The sequence below is a fragment of the Vidua macroura genome, chromosome 2 (genome assembly GCF_024509145.1).
Source record: "Vidua macroura isolate BioBank_ID:100142 chromosome 2, ASM2450914v1, whole genome shotgun sequence".
NCBI classification, from domain to species: Eukaryota; Metazoa; Chordata; class Aves; order Passeriformes; family Viduidae; genus Vidua; species Vidua macroura.
Window position 1 is genome coordinate 78,993,517 of NC_071572.1, and position 15,935 is coordinate 79,009,451.

The 15,935-nt window shown below is 38.2% G+C and overlaps 2 protein-coding genes across 2 annotated transcripts in view; one reads left to right on the top strand and one right to left on the bottom strand.

Annotated features, from left to right (window-relative positions):
* LOC128804117 (transmembrane protein 126A-like) overlaps positions 1–14,440 on the bottom strand; it is a 45,020-nt gene extending 30,580 nt beyond the window's left edge. Inside the window, exon 1 of the mRNA XM_053971601.1 lies at positions 14,361–14,440. Coding sequence (XP_053827576.1) covers positions 14,361–14,405 — 45 coding nt within the window. The 5' untranslated portion in view covers positions 14,406–14,440. The remainder of the gene's footprint in view (positions 1–14,360) is intronic.
* Positions 1–15,935, top strand: part of DLG2 (discs large MAGUK scaffold protein 2) — a 985,470-nt gene that overhangs the window by 24,851 nt on the left and 944,684 nt on the right. The gene's annotated exons all lie outside the window — the stretch shown is intronic.

Here is a 15,935-nt window from a genome sequence, read left to right on the forward strand (position 1 = left end):
GGAGTGAATGCTGATAAATAGAAGGTCCCAGCCAAGGTCTGTGTCTGGATTCTCAGCCTATCTGAGTATAAGGAGAAACCGATTACAGCACTGATACAACTTGGGTAATACATAATCACTTGTAATCCTAATGCAACCCTCTGCTTGTGTTTTGCTGCCTTTTAACCCATGAATGATAACATTTACATCTCAGACAAGGAATTTGGAACCTTTGGGGACTTTTGTGACTAGAAATGCAAAAGCTATTAGAAATAAACCATTTTTTAATATGAGCAATGTGATAAGTGTTGAGGTTGTTGGTTTTCAATATCCAGTGAGGAATAAAAGCTGGTTTTTGTTTCTGTAGGTCTGTAGGGTGGTTTTTGGTATTTTTCTTTTTTTTTTTTTTTAAATGCATCTTGGCCATATGGATTCTGTGTATAATTAGAATTAATAAAATGCAGTTGCAGCAGCTGTTACTGTGTGGCTGCTGTCCCAATGTGAAGCTTTTCTTTCTCTTTGCATTAAATAGGGATAACCCCTTATTGTTGGTTTGATGAGAACTAGAGACTAATTATTAAAAGATTCATTTAGATAATTTGGTTGCATTTTGAATAATGCAGTTTCCTTTTTAAGACTGACAGAATATATAAAAGAACAATGAGATAGATGATTTTCTTTTGGTGTTAAAGGAAGAAAGACTGGATTTATATCTTGCTAATGTAGTTTGTACATCTACTAATAAAATGGAAGAAAATAATCTGGAGCAAGCTGTTCCATCACTAATCCCAATGTTTATTTTTGTCTCGAAAATAGCAGAGCTGTTCTCTCTTGCTAATGTTTTGGTCTGCAGAGTCATTTTAGACTAGACTGTGATGAGACTTTTGTTCAGTGAATATAACTTTTTAAGAGATTGCATGGTAATTTTAAAATCAAAGAAACATTTTAGCCTTGAAGAGTGTTATACCTCATGTTTCTCAAAGCTGTTATAAATGAGCCAAGTTTATTGCCTAGTGCCACCACTGTGGATCTTTTGGAATCTCAGTACTCTTCTTACTTAACCCTGTGCTTCCAGTGTGTTGTGGGAGTCAGTGAAAAATACTGATGGGAGTGATTTAAGTGCAATTGGGATTGAGCACTGAACAGTAAGATGTATCAAAGTAAACTACTTAATCTTAGATACACATACCTGTATATATTTGTGAATATATATGTCTATATATAGAATACCTATATGAATTCATATATACATATTGTGACAGGTAACTGTGGATACAGTATTTATCTCAAACTTCTGCTGTAGTTTGCTCAGGTATTATTCTGTGCTTGTGAGCTCTGTTGAGTATTAAAGTGTGTCTTGAAAAGAAATGCTGCAGACTGTGTTGCTCATTCCTGTTGCATGCTGATTCTCTCATGAGGTCCATTCTCTGTGTTTGTGTTCTGTCGCCCTGATCTGCTTCTGAGATAATTAGGTGCTCTTTGCAAAGAAGACTGAATTTGTCTTTAATTTGTTCTTTCCTGTCTTCATTTTGTCATCATAGTAGTGTGGCTTTGAATATCTGTTGATACAGGTGATTAAGGCACCATTGCATAAAACCCCAGGCTTTAGAAATAGAAAATAGTTTTTATAATAATTATCATTACATGTTGTTATGTTCCATTATGTTATTTTGTGTTATGCAGAAAGGATGTGGTATTTCCAAACAATGTGAAAAGAAGAGAATTAGGTAAGTGATCAGAGGGCAGTGTTATAACTAAGCCAGTTTTGGTGAACTGAGTTCAATTCCTGTGCATACATACACTGTGATACTTCTTATTTATTTGACCTCAAACTTATTTTCTTCAAAAATCCTGCTTCATTCAGTGTGCAGAAGGGGCAGGACTCAGCTCATGGGCAAGTATTTAATTCATTGCTTTCTCATCATTATTTACTCTGTGAGAGGTGCTACAGAGGTGGTACTGAAGCCCTGAGAAATAGCAGTAAAAATATCTTCTTCTTTTTGAGGCCTGATTGGAGACACTGATCTGGTCTGATACTCAACACATGCACCCCTTGTTATGTGTGACCACAGCTCCATCTGCATCAGGGAGTGTCACTATTCCATCAAGAAAGTCTCAGTGTCTCATTTTGGATACTTAAAACATGAGGATCATCTGCTCATTTGTGAAAAATACTGTGTATGTGACTTCCTGATCTCAGTGAGACCCTCAGTAGGATCTAATTCCCAGGGTGTTATTTAATGCTCTTAAGCTAAAGAACCCTCAAGAAATCTTCTTATTGCTCTCAGCCTTTCAGGTCCTCAGATAAATGGTGCAAAGTTTACTCAGGCAGCTTTCCCAGAGCAGGCCCACTCTGTATACTAAATCAAGTGTCAGAGCAGAGGGACAAGTAATGTGTGACCATACACCTAAAGTGTGACACTTTCTAACTTTGGACTTACCTTGGCAACCTTATCAGTGCTTTGGAGTTAATTTTTCATAGTGATTTCCTGGACTTTAAAGATAGTAAAGAGAGCTTCTCTTCACAATTTCCATTGTGTGATGATGTTAATAACACACATTTTAAAGCAAGGTCAAAACTGTCCGACGCTTCCACATGAGCCTTCACTGCCTGAGCTTTTAGAGATGCTGATGCTACTGAAAATGCTCCTTCCTTTCTCTTAGATCTGATTTTTATCTCAATAGTTAGGTGGTTTAGATGAACTAGATGATTTCTGCTGCAAAAAAAATGGAGTATTTTTCCAAGCAGACAGTAATTAGATAGCAGGAGAAATCCAACCTAATTGCAGTGAGACAGATGGATAGATACAGGGTTGAAATGTTTAGTGGCTGTTTTCTCCCAAATCTTGCATTTTCTTGAGTTGTTTTTGATCTTCAGTGTTGAACTGAACTGTAACTTCATTATTTTTCGTCTTTAACCTCTCCAGCCAAAAGGCTGTTCTTATTATTGTTTTTATTCTCATCATAATTTCATATCCAGCCTGCCTTTTGAAGATTTAAAAGTAAGTTTTGGTGTGGTAGAATGCCTTTCTCACATTTGTTTAGTTGTGTTTAACATGTAGCAATTAATTTATGTTTTAAGTTTTGTAAATGCAATGTGAAAACTATATATATAGTTCGAAAAAAAGTATCTTTGAACGCTATTATAAGTTGAAGTAGCCTAACCCTTCCTCTAAGTAAAGTTTAGAGTGACATCTTGTGGTTACACTGATTTCAAATGCATATATCTGTTGGCATTATTTTCTTTTTTCCACAGTAAGACTGGTGTTTTCTGTTTCAAAATATTCTGAATTGCTTACCAGAATTCTATGATCATTTCCATTAAGGCTTTTGGGACGTCACAGAACACATTGCTATATGTCAGGGCCCTGTAAGTATAGCTCATTTTCTACTGCATGAAGTTTATCCCATGTACCTGTGAGTTTCCAGTGTTTTGAACTCCAATTCAAGATGTTTTAATGCTCTTCCAGCCATTTGGAATTTCTCAAGAAGTTTCAATTAGCCATAATGCTAAAGCAAGTGGGAGCACATCTCTCAGCAACATCTATTTGTGCCAGTTCATTAGCTGTCCAAAGATTTGCTTAGGGTTTAGGTGATGATAAATATGTCCAGGAGGCTGGCATGGAGGCCAAGCCCATTTCAGATCCATACTGCAGTAGTGTATATGCGTGCTTCCTATGGATCAGCCTCCAAGGTGTTGGGTGGTGTAAATGCACCACCACCAAACCATATCCACATGCCTAGAAGATGCTCAGACTACAGTTTTGTGCAGTTTTTCTTAATGAAATACAAAACTTTTCAATGCCAAGTGGAGATATAGAGTAATTCTGTGCCAGAAGCTTAAAGGACCTGGGGAAATGTGAGGTTTACTTTCACTTTTGGGAAGCCCTCTGCAGAGGTGCAGGAAGAGTGCCCCTGCAGAGGGTTTTGGTTGGGGCCAGCAACATATTGCCTGATTCAGTCTCTCAAATTTACCATACAAAGGTGTTTTCCCACTCCTCAGCATTAAAGAGGAGAAAAATTGTGATAATCTGCTAGGTCAAATTTTAACTATGTTAACTAAACGTTGATGTTACCATGGAGCCCATCTGGCAGATTGAATACCTGATTGTGAAATTAACTGTTCAATAAAAGACACTTGGCCTTTCTAAGAAATAAATTCTGTTTAGGAGAATGGATTCATTAATGCATCTCAAATGAAAAGTCCTTCTAGCACTGCTCCATGGCATATCACTCATAACATGTGGCCCCAGGTCTGCTGTCAAGTCTTTTGACATGAGAGGCTGGATTCAGGAAAAGATTCTGTGTTTGTGGAACTCAGGTGTTTGTTGGAGGTACTTTGGTGAGGTGAGGATACCAGCACTGATTGATGTGATTTGCTGGCAGTGTTGAGGATTTTAGTTATAAAGCATACAAGGAACGTAAAATCCAAGAAGCCTAGCTCAATGAACCTAAAAGAGCCATCTGGTGACCTCATTTATTAATTTGATGAAAAAACAAAGATGTGACGTTTTCAATTAAAATGGATGTTTGGCTGCCCTGCCAGAACTGGTTTTGGTGGATAAGTAAGTAAAAGTTAAGCTGTTAATAGAATCCTAATACTGAGACTGGAAGTGCTGATGTAGATTGGGTGTAAAAACAGAGCAAGTCATTTGGAGGGCCTCTCAGAGTGGGCTAGCCTGTAAAAATTATGCTTGAAGTACAAAAAATGTGTTTAAATGACATATTTACAGGGAAAATTTTGGAGATTTCCTTGGCAAAATACCTCCACCCATTCCAACAGAGGCTATTTAAATAGTACAGAAATTTGTAGATGGTTAGGCACCAAACTAATGGTGATCTTTTTAAAATGCCTTCTCCTTTTGTCACAGAAAGGAATGACTGGTAATGATGTTTCATGGGAAAAGAAAGCTGTATGCTTTTTGTTTCATTTCTCTTGCAGAGACAGCAATATCCTTGTTGCCATTTTTGAATGGCTGCTTGGTGGATTTTGTCCTGTTATGAATCATAATCTTCTTTAATAATTTTTGTCTGCGCAAGAAAGAATTTGGCTGTTCATGCTGAGACAGCTGGATATTAAGTAGGTTTTGCAATGGGAGACTGTAAAGAGGTTTCTCCATAATGCAGGACATGAGGCTGAGACAACACTGTGCAAATCAGAGGTTTTTTTCCAAATTGTGACTTCCATGTGGTGAATTCCTTGCACTGGCAGCAGATAACCCATTGATGCAGCCACCAGCAGAAATAGGGCAGAAACCCTGTGCCAGCTGATGACCCTTGCTGCTGAGTGTGATACCCTCTATTGGGTGGGATGTGTTGAAAATAAGGGCTTATCAGTGAGACAGTGTTTGGGTGGTAGAATAGCTGTTTGAGGGCTTAATTTTTGAATCCTCTGAAATCTAAACAGTTACTCAGCCTCTTTCAGCAGCATAAAGCCAAAATCTTAGTGTGCTGTAATCATTAAGTCACCTCTTTCATTTTGTCAGAATAAAAAGATTCTAGCAATTCTAGCCCTGATTTTGTGCCAGAGCTCCCCTCACTACTGTTCAGTGCTGACATGCTGCCTGCCAAGTCCTCCAGTATTATTAAAAGCCACAGCAAATTTAAATTTAAAGTGGAAGTGACTGAAGAACAAAATTACCTGTGGAGTTTGGGGGTGTTACTTTAAGTAATTGCTATCCACCTGTGTAAATCTCTCTGGGCTGCCTTTTGGATTAAGTATTCCTTACTTCTTCTCTAAACCTCTTGTTTAATATTCATGTGTGTTTTTAAACAGCTGCTGCATCCTGTCCAAGCATAAAAAGAGGGATGCATTTCAATAGTAAACCAAGTGATACTTAAATATATCCCTTGCCTATTTCAGAGCAGCAGTATGGGAGTTAATATTTATCAATGCACTGAAGTCCTTGAATGAGAAGCACTATGGTTGTGCAAAGCATAGCTTGCTTATTTCAAGCTCTTGCCCGGCCATTTTGACCATTTGCTAAAGGTGCTTGAGAGCAAGCATACAAAACTTGCTATAATGCTGACTTGATTTCTTTTGTTTAAATGGGAACAGAATCAGGACAACTTTCCAACAGTACAATAATTGCAGAAATTGCAGGTGCTCTAGTTAACCTGAGAAAAAAGCTCTTCCCTTAATTAGTTGCCTGGCATTTTGCAATAGATGGTAATATAAAAAGGTTGTAATAACACAGTGCAATATAGAAAGACCTTGTTAGATTTTATTACATTTTCTGCTTGGTAATTTATTGTGATTAGAAAGCCTAATTCTTTTGCTTATCTTGTAATTATAGCAAGGTGTTTATAAGCAGGAGTTCCAGCTGCCTTTCTGTGTAGTCTCATTAGATTTGAAGTTAGAAAGCTTTTTAGACTGTTAATTTTTGCTCATTACACAGGGTACATAAAGCATTCTGAAATGTATGTATTATGTGAGGTCAACATCATATTTTGTGAGTTGCTACATGAGTTTCCAGCCAGGATAATGAATCACATAGATTTAGATGGTCTTCAGAGGAAGGCCTCTTTATTTTGAAGACCACATTTTTAAAATCCTCCTCTGGAATAGGGAGGTAACTAATTTTCCCCATTCCATCAAAAAGCAGTTTTAGGCGTCTGTGTGTACAGTGCTCCCTATCCCTGCATCTGGCTACGGTTCAGTGTCTCCATTTGACACCTAGGAGTGTCTGGTGACAATGTCCATGTCTGAATAACACAAAAGCCTCCTGAGGAGTCCCGTCCTCGTGTGTGGTGCCCAGCTGACCATGGTTCTGCTGGGACTTTTTTACAGATTGCAAAACCCAGCTGATCTGAACAAAAGCTTTAGTGACTGACCCAAGACCTCATAGGACACTTGTGACTGAACACAGAGCTTAACTAAGGAATCCAAAGCTTACATCATATCATGAGATCATCCTGATTTAGGCTGTCAGGCTCAAGTTATAATGGAAAGCATTGTCTGATTTCATTCTCTTGGAGAGAATTTAGGCCAGTCAAGGGTCTATTCTTATTCAGTTTTGTTATCTTTGCTGTGGAAGATGGATAGGATATCTACCTAGAGCAAAAGTGGGCCACAAAATGGTAGACACTAATTAGAAGTCAGAACATTTGCAAATGGGAACAGACATTGACCTATTACTGTGTTAAAACTATTAATACTTACATGTCTCTATGTTGCATTGTTCATGATAAATTGTTCGTTTTACAAATCTGTTAATTACTGAAAATTATTTGTCTTACAGTTTTGACAAATGAATATCTGTTGGAGGATGGAACTGCCATCTGTGAGACTTTTCACTGGCAGTCTTGGTTTGGGAGGTACTTGCTCATAACATGAAATCTGAATGATTATTGGGGGGAACAAACCAACTTCATGAACTCTGATGCAATAAGGATCAATATTTTAATGAGAATACAAAATCAAACCTGGGTATTTTATTGATGTTCTACTAAATTGCCATTATTCTGATCCTCTGAGAGTCCACTGATTTTATTTATTCTCAGTCCTTAGTACCCTAAATATAAGGATATATCTCTATAGTCAATAGAAAGAGATGGTACCCTTGAAAGCAAGAGATCCCGTTTGAGCTGAGATGACCTGGTTAGATTGACTGAATTCTAAGAATTCAGCCAAATCAGAACATTAAAAAGAGCAAATATACAAGATTAATGAAAACAATTGCTGCTTTAAAACATGCTTTAAAAAATCTGTTTCTGGATTGAGCTGGCTTTGTTTCTGAAAGATCTTTGTTTTTCAGAGCAGACAGTCCTGCAGGAAAAGGACCTTTTTTAGTTTGGACAGCATATCTGGTTGTGCAATGGATTTTTTGGTACCACTTTCAGTATCATTTACCCAAGGTGTCTGAGCTGGTGACATATGAAGCACCAAGCCAAGAAAATCTGTCCCGTGTGTGGTGCAAATGTTGCATGTCAGAGGAAAGGACAAGATTGCTCAAAAGCTTTGTTGGTGATTCTTGGTGATTAGCTGAAGTGTATGGGTGACAGCATAAGAATCCCAGTTGACTCTCCACACAAATGAAAATATATACATCTTTCATGAACTGCTTGTGTGGGACTATAGCAGTTGCTAGAGTAACCTAAAGACAGGACTGTAAATATTGGATAAGTACTTTATCAGTACTTATATATAAGTATTTTATACTTATATATATAGTTAATATAATAATAATTATATTAATAATACTTATATTAATAATACTTAATATAAGTATTTTAACATCCAGTACTTTAATGAGATAAAGTAGCTGCCAGGGTTCTTGGGAAGGTAAGGGACAAGCACTCCTCATTCAGCTTTGCAAAATGTATTGTTTATCATGTAGGGCTTTGTGGCTTGGGAATTACTACCAAGCCCCAGTTTCCCATTGGAGTGCCTTTGTGTTATCTCTTGTGTCATTCATGACCTTTTCTGTCAAGATAATTTCTTCCTTTTAAGATTTTGGTTGAAGGAGAAAATCAATCAAACAAGTTAGTAAATTTATACAAGAGATTGTGAATTAGCTATCTTTTTCACTCACTACATTTTCAGCTTTGGCCTCTGCAGTTAAGATGAAAGAGTGGAATTTGTGCCTTTTTCAGAGACTTGCCTCTTTGACATATTTCTTTTCAGCCCAGGATGTCAAGTGTGTCTTGAAGTACCAGAGTGCTGAGGGGTTTTCTTCAGCATTTACTTACAGAGCTTGGTGTAGCATTAGGATATGTGGTGAAGATTCCTGTAATAAGGCTGTGCTGTCTTTGTACCCTGTTTTTTTGCAAGTTGTCTTTACTTTCACTGAAGAAAGGCCTAAGAAATGAACTGTAATGGCAGTTTGTCAAACAGCAGGTTTGTGTTTGTGCTTGTAGTTTTGGGTATTGGATGTCATTTGGTGAGGAGATGGATTTCTGTTGAAATGGGACAGGGTTGTAAGGTACAGTAATAATGCTGTAATAATGTTATACCTGGTGCATTTTACATTTAAATGAGGAGTTGACATTAAATCAAGACAATCCTAAGGTACTAAGGAGGATGTCTGGGTAAGAAAAAGGGCCAGTGCCTTGAACTTTTGCTAAGCAGCGTGCGTGATAAGTAAAGGATTAGAGAGGAAGACAAAAGATAGCTAGGACATGTATACACAGTTCTCAATGGGATAAACACATAAATCCTGATTGAATTACAAATGTGAATAGACAATTTAAATACCTTCTAATAAGAATTGTGTTATATGGTTACACTAGGTTTGTGAGATAACCTGTGCTGGCAAAGTGCTCTCATCCAGCACCACTTTTAAGGAAAAATATAAGAACTGCAGGATTTCTCAGTGCAGATTCATATTCTGCAAGATTTGAACTCAAAAAAATCAGGTGTGAAAATGTCTGGAAGAATCCTGTTTCCTTGAAACAGGACTTGTTTTACTGTATAAGGGAAATACATGCTTAACTTGGCCAAAGGTTTGGAGATATGGTTGTTCCTGAATAAAAATCTCTTCACAGAACTCAAAAGCATTTTTGTAGGATTGTGATTCATTCCAATTGTCAACTTCCTCCAGTGTCTTCAGTGCCAGTCCTCATCATGTGTTTGAAAAATCAGTAGTATAAAAATAGTCACGATAAAAAGGAAAATTTTATAGTTTGACATAGTTGCTCTGCCAGACATCATCTTTTTGCTGCAAGAAAGCCTTAAAGAATATTAAAATTCATTGCTTGCACTGGACATGAGAGGTATGGTAGTTGCATATCTCAAACCCACTGCCCATCATTTATTGCTATATACTAAAACAAACTGTGCCACAAACTGCAATGCTTTTTCTCAAACCAAAAGATATTTGACAAGTGTTTGGCAAAGAAGAAAGTTTTGAGGAGTCCCTCACTAAACAATAAATTTACAATAATTCCCAACTAACTTTTTTTTTTTTTTTTGGCTTGGAAATACAATTTCCATATTGTGGCGAAAAGACCTAATGAATTTGCTGTATACAGGTTGTATCTTTAGGGCTCTCAATGGCACCAGGAGTGAATTCCAAACCTCTTGGCTGTGACTGCACAGCTGAGGGTGACTCTTTCTGAACTGGATAATGCTCTCATAAAGCAGCATCCAGGAAAGTGTGCATATCTCATGTGGAAGCAATATACACAAGTGCTGGGACTGAACAGATGGCTCACAAACGCAGAAGAAGCTACAGTCAGCAAATTCTTAGTCATTTGCTCTAAGTGTGGTTACATGACAAAGTTACTGCAAGGCAAGCAGGAATATGGATTTCCAGCAAGTTTATTAACTTCCCATGTGCACTCTTACTGTCCAACCACTCTCAAAGAAGGTACTGACAGCTGAATTCTAGTTGGAAGTGTCTTTATTAGTGAACTAACCTGGGAGCACACATATTTCCACATGGGAAACTCAATCATCTACATGTAAAATAGCTGGAATGGTTTCTGACAAGTTTTTGGCCCATGTGACCAGCATTCTTTCCAACCATTCACAGCCCAGGGATCATCCTCATAAAACAGTGTACATGGCTGCTCTGTTCTGGAGGCTAAGAGAATTTTAAAGTATGAATCCAAGCTCAGCTCTAGAAGGTGATTCCAAGTGTGTGTAGTTGACATGGCAGAGCTTGTGCACTGCGGGTATTGGGTAACCTCTCACAAGCACTATCAGAATATGCCTTCAGACTCTTTTTCAAATTGCAAGTTGTCCCTGTTGATCTTAGAGAAGTGTATAATCTTTTGTCTAGCCTAAATAATATGCCTGATAGCAGTCACTCAACACCTTGTTTTTGTGGCTAAATTTGACTTTATCACACCACGTCCAGGCAGATCCAGTGGCTTCTATAGCCTCTTTGGACAAATATGTTGTCTAAGAGCCCTGGTTAGCTGCTAGTTAATGCATAAAAAATAAGGCTCATAGAGTTCATGAAAATGGAAACCTTTGGAAAGCTTTTAATCCTCTTTCTAAAGGAATGATGATTCACAGTCTAGAGTGAAGCCTGGACATAGCCCAGAAAGCCAACAGAGTCCTGGGGTGCATCAAAAGCAGCATGACCAACAGGGCAAGAGAGGTGTTTCTCCTGCTGTATTCTGCTTTGGTGAGACCCCTGCCTGGAGTGGGAGCTGCATCCCTCTCTGGGATCCTCAGCACAGGAAAGACATGAACCTGTTACAGCAGGTCCAGAGGAGAGTCATGAAAATGATCACAAGGATGGAACACCTCTCCAGTTAAGGAAGACTGAGGGGGCTGGAGCTGTTTGGTCTGGAGAAGAGGGGGCTCCAGGAAGACCTTATTGTGATTTTTGTAATACTTGAAAGGGTTTATAAGAAGGATGGGGACAGACTTTTAGTAAGACCTGTGGCAGCAGTTCAAGGAGGAATGGTTTTAAGGTAAAAGGGGGTAGATTTAGACTAGATAAAAGGATTTTTTTTTTTTTTTTTAATAGTGAGAGTGGTTGAGGTACTGGCACAGATTGCCCAGAGAGGTACCTGCCCTATTCCTGAAAACCTTCAAGGTCAGGTTGGATGGGACTCTGAGCAAACTGATCTAGTAGAAGATGTCCCTGATCATTGTGGGGAGGTTGACCTAGATGGCCTCTCAAAATCCTTTCCAACCCAAGTGATTCTGTAATATATTGGCCGTATTGACCATGAAGAAAGCTCTTTGGTTTGTTCTGGTTTAATCCCCTGAGCTTGTGCAAACCCCTCCATCCCTGTCAATCAAGATAAAATCAAGATGAATAATTTTAACAGCCACTGCTCTTTTCTGATCAAAGGATGGGCCTGGCAGCAGCAGCGTATCTTTACACATGGAACCTAATCTTGACTAAAGCTTCTTCTACATCACCACTTCAATGTCGTAGAAATGTTCATTTGGCCTAACAGTCAAATCTCTTCTGACTGCATTATCTCCATTGATACAAGAAACATCAATTATTTCTATTAAACACAAGTATTTTCAATAGGGATTTTCTACATACTGTGCAAAACTTCAGCATTTTACATGTAATTTAAGTGTTCTGTAATATTTTGATGATCTTTTCTCTGCTTATTTGCTCTGTTGAGACCAAGCATAAAAACTGCCTTTTTCACAGCATCTGCACCACTAGAAAACTCAAATTATTTTAAGGAAGTAAAATCTTCCCATCCCAAACAGCAGTAAAAGTCCACTTTGTCACAGCAATATCCTAATGATGTATGTTCAAGGGCAAAGCTTTGATTAATGACAGCTGCAGTTTGGATTTCACTAATGGTGATTTTGTATCTCCTTCCAGACAGCTGCACACTTACTGCGAGTATCTAACTAGACATATTTATTATGCTAGTTTGGTTAAATAGTTGTATAAATGAAGCATATGGATACTTGTATAATTTGCATCTGCAGTGTGTGACTATTATGTGAAGTAGGCTTCTAGGAGAAGAGTATCCATCCTCTTGTTGAGATAGTTCTATTTAGTTAAATTAAGGAGGTCTCTGATTAGGTTCCATAGAAAGAAAATACCAGTCTGTAAAAGGTCCTGGGAGGTGAAGGGATGCAGTTGTTTTCTATTCAAAAGCACATTAATACACTGAAAGTTGTCCAGTAATTTCAGCTGCCCTTCCAAAGTGTTGAGTTGAATAAAAAATTAGCAAATTTTGGGTGAGCATAGCAAACTGTAAAGCAAGTATACTGCCTTCTATTAAGTGTTCTCTTTTTTATAAATGTGAAAGATTAGTCAGCAGTTATGCTGATGGAATTGTTTGCTGGATTGCAACTGTAAATAGGATATTGTGATGACTGGGTGGGAGTAAAGCTGAGGTGAGACTGCTAAAATGACTGGTTTCACCTGTAAGTTGTTACTGTAATGTAAGTAAAGTGGTGGTTGTGCAGTAATTGTTGGGAACTTGTATTTTCCATGTAAGCAAAGCTGTAGAGAAACCATCACTATGATCCATAACACAAATTCTGGCTATTTTATTATTAAGTTGTGTTACATGAAATAAAGTGTGTCTTACTCTACTTTATGCCCAGGCACCTCCTGCAAAATAGAAATTCCCATCTCCATTTCTATTACTATTACTCTACCAATTTCTTTAAATATTGAGTTTTTGAAGTTATCTATTTGTAAGCTATTTGTTATTTTATACACAAGAGAGAAAGTAATATAATAAGGTTGATTATACACATTGGCAGATGCCAAATAGCCTTCAGGGCCTTGATGTGCTACATTCCCTGACCTTGTCTCTGCCTGAGCAAGGATTCCAGCCCTTCTTGGCCTGTCTGTGCTTGCCTCCTCCTTGCCCTAGGTGTTTTCCCCCACCACGTACTGTCACCTGCAGCATAAATCCTGATTTACCTCGAGGAAACAGGACAAGAGTCTCACCACGCAGAAGGAATCTCCCATCAGTTATTTTGTGATTATAGTCAGCAGCGTTGCAATGCAGAGAAATATGCACAGACCAGTTTATGGCTTCAGAATTAATTTCTCTTGCGAGTTGTTACTAGCAGGTAAGGTGCAAAAAGCACATGCTCAAACACTCATTTTTTTGTTTAGGGACTGCAGTCATGGGGATAGTAAAATCCTACAAAGGTGGTGCTGGAGTTTTACACTCCAACATTGCAGCAAACAGAAAGGTTTTGAGCTAGAGAAAGCACCCTGCTCCCACATCCTCAGCAGATTCCGACAAATTAGTGTTAATTCTCTCTTTTTCCTTTGTGTACTATTAAGTGCATTCTCTTCACAAGCTAATAAACTGTAGTGGATGATAGTGTCTAAAATGAAAGTATGTTAAGAAATATTTTATTTCCTATTGTTTATTGTTCTTTGTGTACAATACACTGTGCTCCTTAGGACAAGTAATTAATGCAGATGATGTGGTTTTGGGGGGTTTACTCTTGACGGGATGGTTTATGCCATACAATTTTTTTTTTTCTTGCTTGACAAGGGCTGGGAACAGTGAGTAAGAGTTGTCACCAGGTGGCACCATTAACCTAAGTTATGTTTCAGTGAGCTGAATGCAATGAAGTTTTTGTTCAAAAAGAATTTAGTAGAGAGATTGCTTTTTTCACCTTCCTTCGAAGTAAACACACAGTACAGAGAATAGGCCAAATACTTCTGTTCACTGGCACATTTTAGATTATTTCATGCATTTGCAGTGCTATAATGTGGTGAAGATTCTTCCCTGCTTTGTGTATGGTAAGTAAAATGCATGCCTGTATTTCTCCAGAAAACCCTTGCCTGCTTAAGAATTTTGCAATATATTTCACATCTGGTGCATCCAAAAGCGAAATTTCCCCTAGTGAAATCCCAGAACAAGACCAAGGAATTCTCAGATGAAAATACTTGTGTCTAAATATTGTTTGAACATTTTAAGATTATTATTCTATGAAGCTAAGCAATAGAAAATCGATTTTCCTTACTTACAGTGAGTAGCACCATGGGCAGTGCAGGGGAGATGACGAGCCCCATCCCTGGCTGCTGTTCAGAAGTGGTGCTGGTCCCCTCTGCATCAGAACTGCTGCAGCCTCCATCAGCCTGTGCTGCTTCTTGGCGTTCACAGGGTGGTGTAGCTGTCCTCTGAAGCAAGGAACAAAACTTTTCCCCTTGCAGACATTTAAATAGCTTGAGTTGAAAAGTTAGTGTTTGTTTTGAAAGGGTCGGGTTGCTTTTTAAATGGCTTTCAGTGAATTTTATCAGCTTGATCCTAAGATAGTAAACATCATGGTGTTTTTTCTGAACAGTGATATTAACCTAATGGCAGGAGACTAGGGTGACCCTTGGGAAACAGCAAATTCTTGTCTTCTGATCAGGTATTAAAGAAATGCAGCCCATCAACCAGTTCTTTCTGAATATGCTGGAATATTTAAAGTCAGTGCTGTTTTAGCTAGCAACTCTGGGATGCTTTAAAGTGTGGTTGTAGGGTGCAGGTTGTAGTTCCATCTTAGCTTGTAAAAGTAAGCAGGAAACCAGGGATTTATACTTTAAAGGATTATTTCATTAAGTTTTTATTAGAGTGGAGCCATGAAATAGATATTGTTCATGTGAACTGTGAATCGTAGAGTCACATCAAAGCAATAGGTTGATTGTACTGGGCCATGTGCTCCTATTTCAGTGATTTCAAGGGCATTACTGGGTAGCATTTTATTGTACTAAGATGCAAGTTGTACTGTAATTTAAGTTATACATATTTTATGTGGTTTTTTTTTTATCTTTGCTTGCTTCTCTGGTCAGCTGTGAAGGTCACTGATTATGCAGTCTTTGTGTCAGTGTCCAGTCCATGTATTGAACAGAGGCAGTGAGTCTATCCTTGGGGATTCTAAAACCCTGAGTGGACTCAGCTCTGAGGAACTTGATCTAGTTACTCCTGCTTGAGCAAGGAGGTTGGAGTAGGTGTTCTCCAGAGCTGCCTTCCAATCTCTGCCACTCTGGCTCTGTGTCTAGCAGAAGAAAGCAGAAAATATTCTGTTTGGGCAAACAGAATTTTGGAATTTCTCTAATTAAGCCTGTGAAGTGTCCTGTGTGGAAACTGCAGAATTGTTCTCAGGTAGACTCCTTGCTCATAAAGATAAGAGCAATATTCAGAGCATTTGGAACGAACAGTTCTTAATGAGAGTTACATTTTGCTGCAGTTTTTTACTGATGTTTACCTATTACAATGCAATAGACACTTAAATTCCAGTTTGTCTTCATCCCCTAGCAAAGCAGAAAATGCACATGGTGAATCTTTCTACCAGGCACTGATAAGCAGTGGTATTTTTTTTCTTTTTAAATTTTTTTTTGGGGTTGGTTAGTTAGCTGGTTAGGGCTATAAAGATTCAGCAACACAATATCTTAAAGAAAAATGCCATTAAGGATCTGGCAAAAATATTGTCATTTCTATACCATCCTATGTGTATGCTCAAACCTTTTCAAGTTTCAGTGTGCTGACTCAGTGGGCATTTTAAAGAACAGCAGTAGCAGTATTATTGTAACCATGGTCTAAGCTAGAAAGTGATGCAG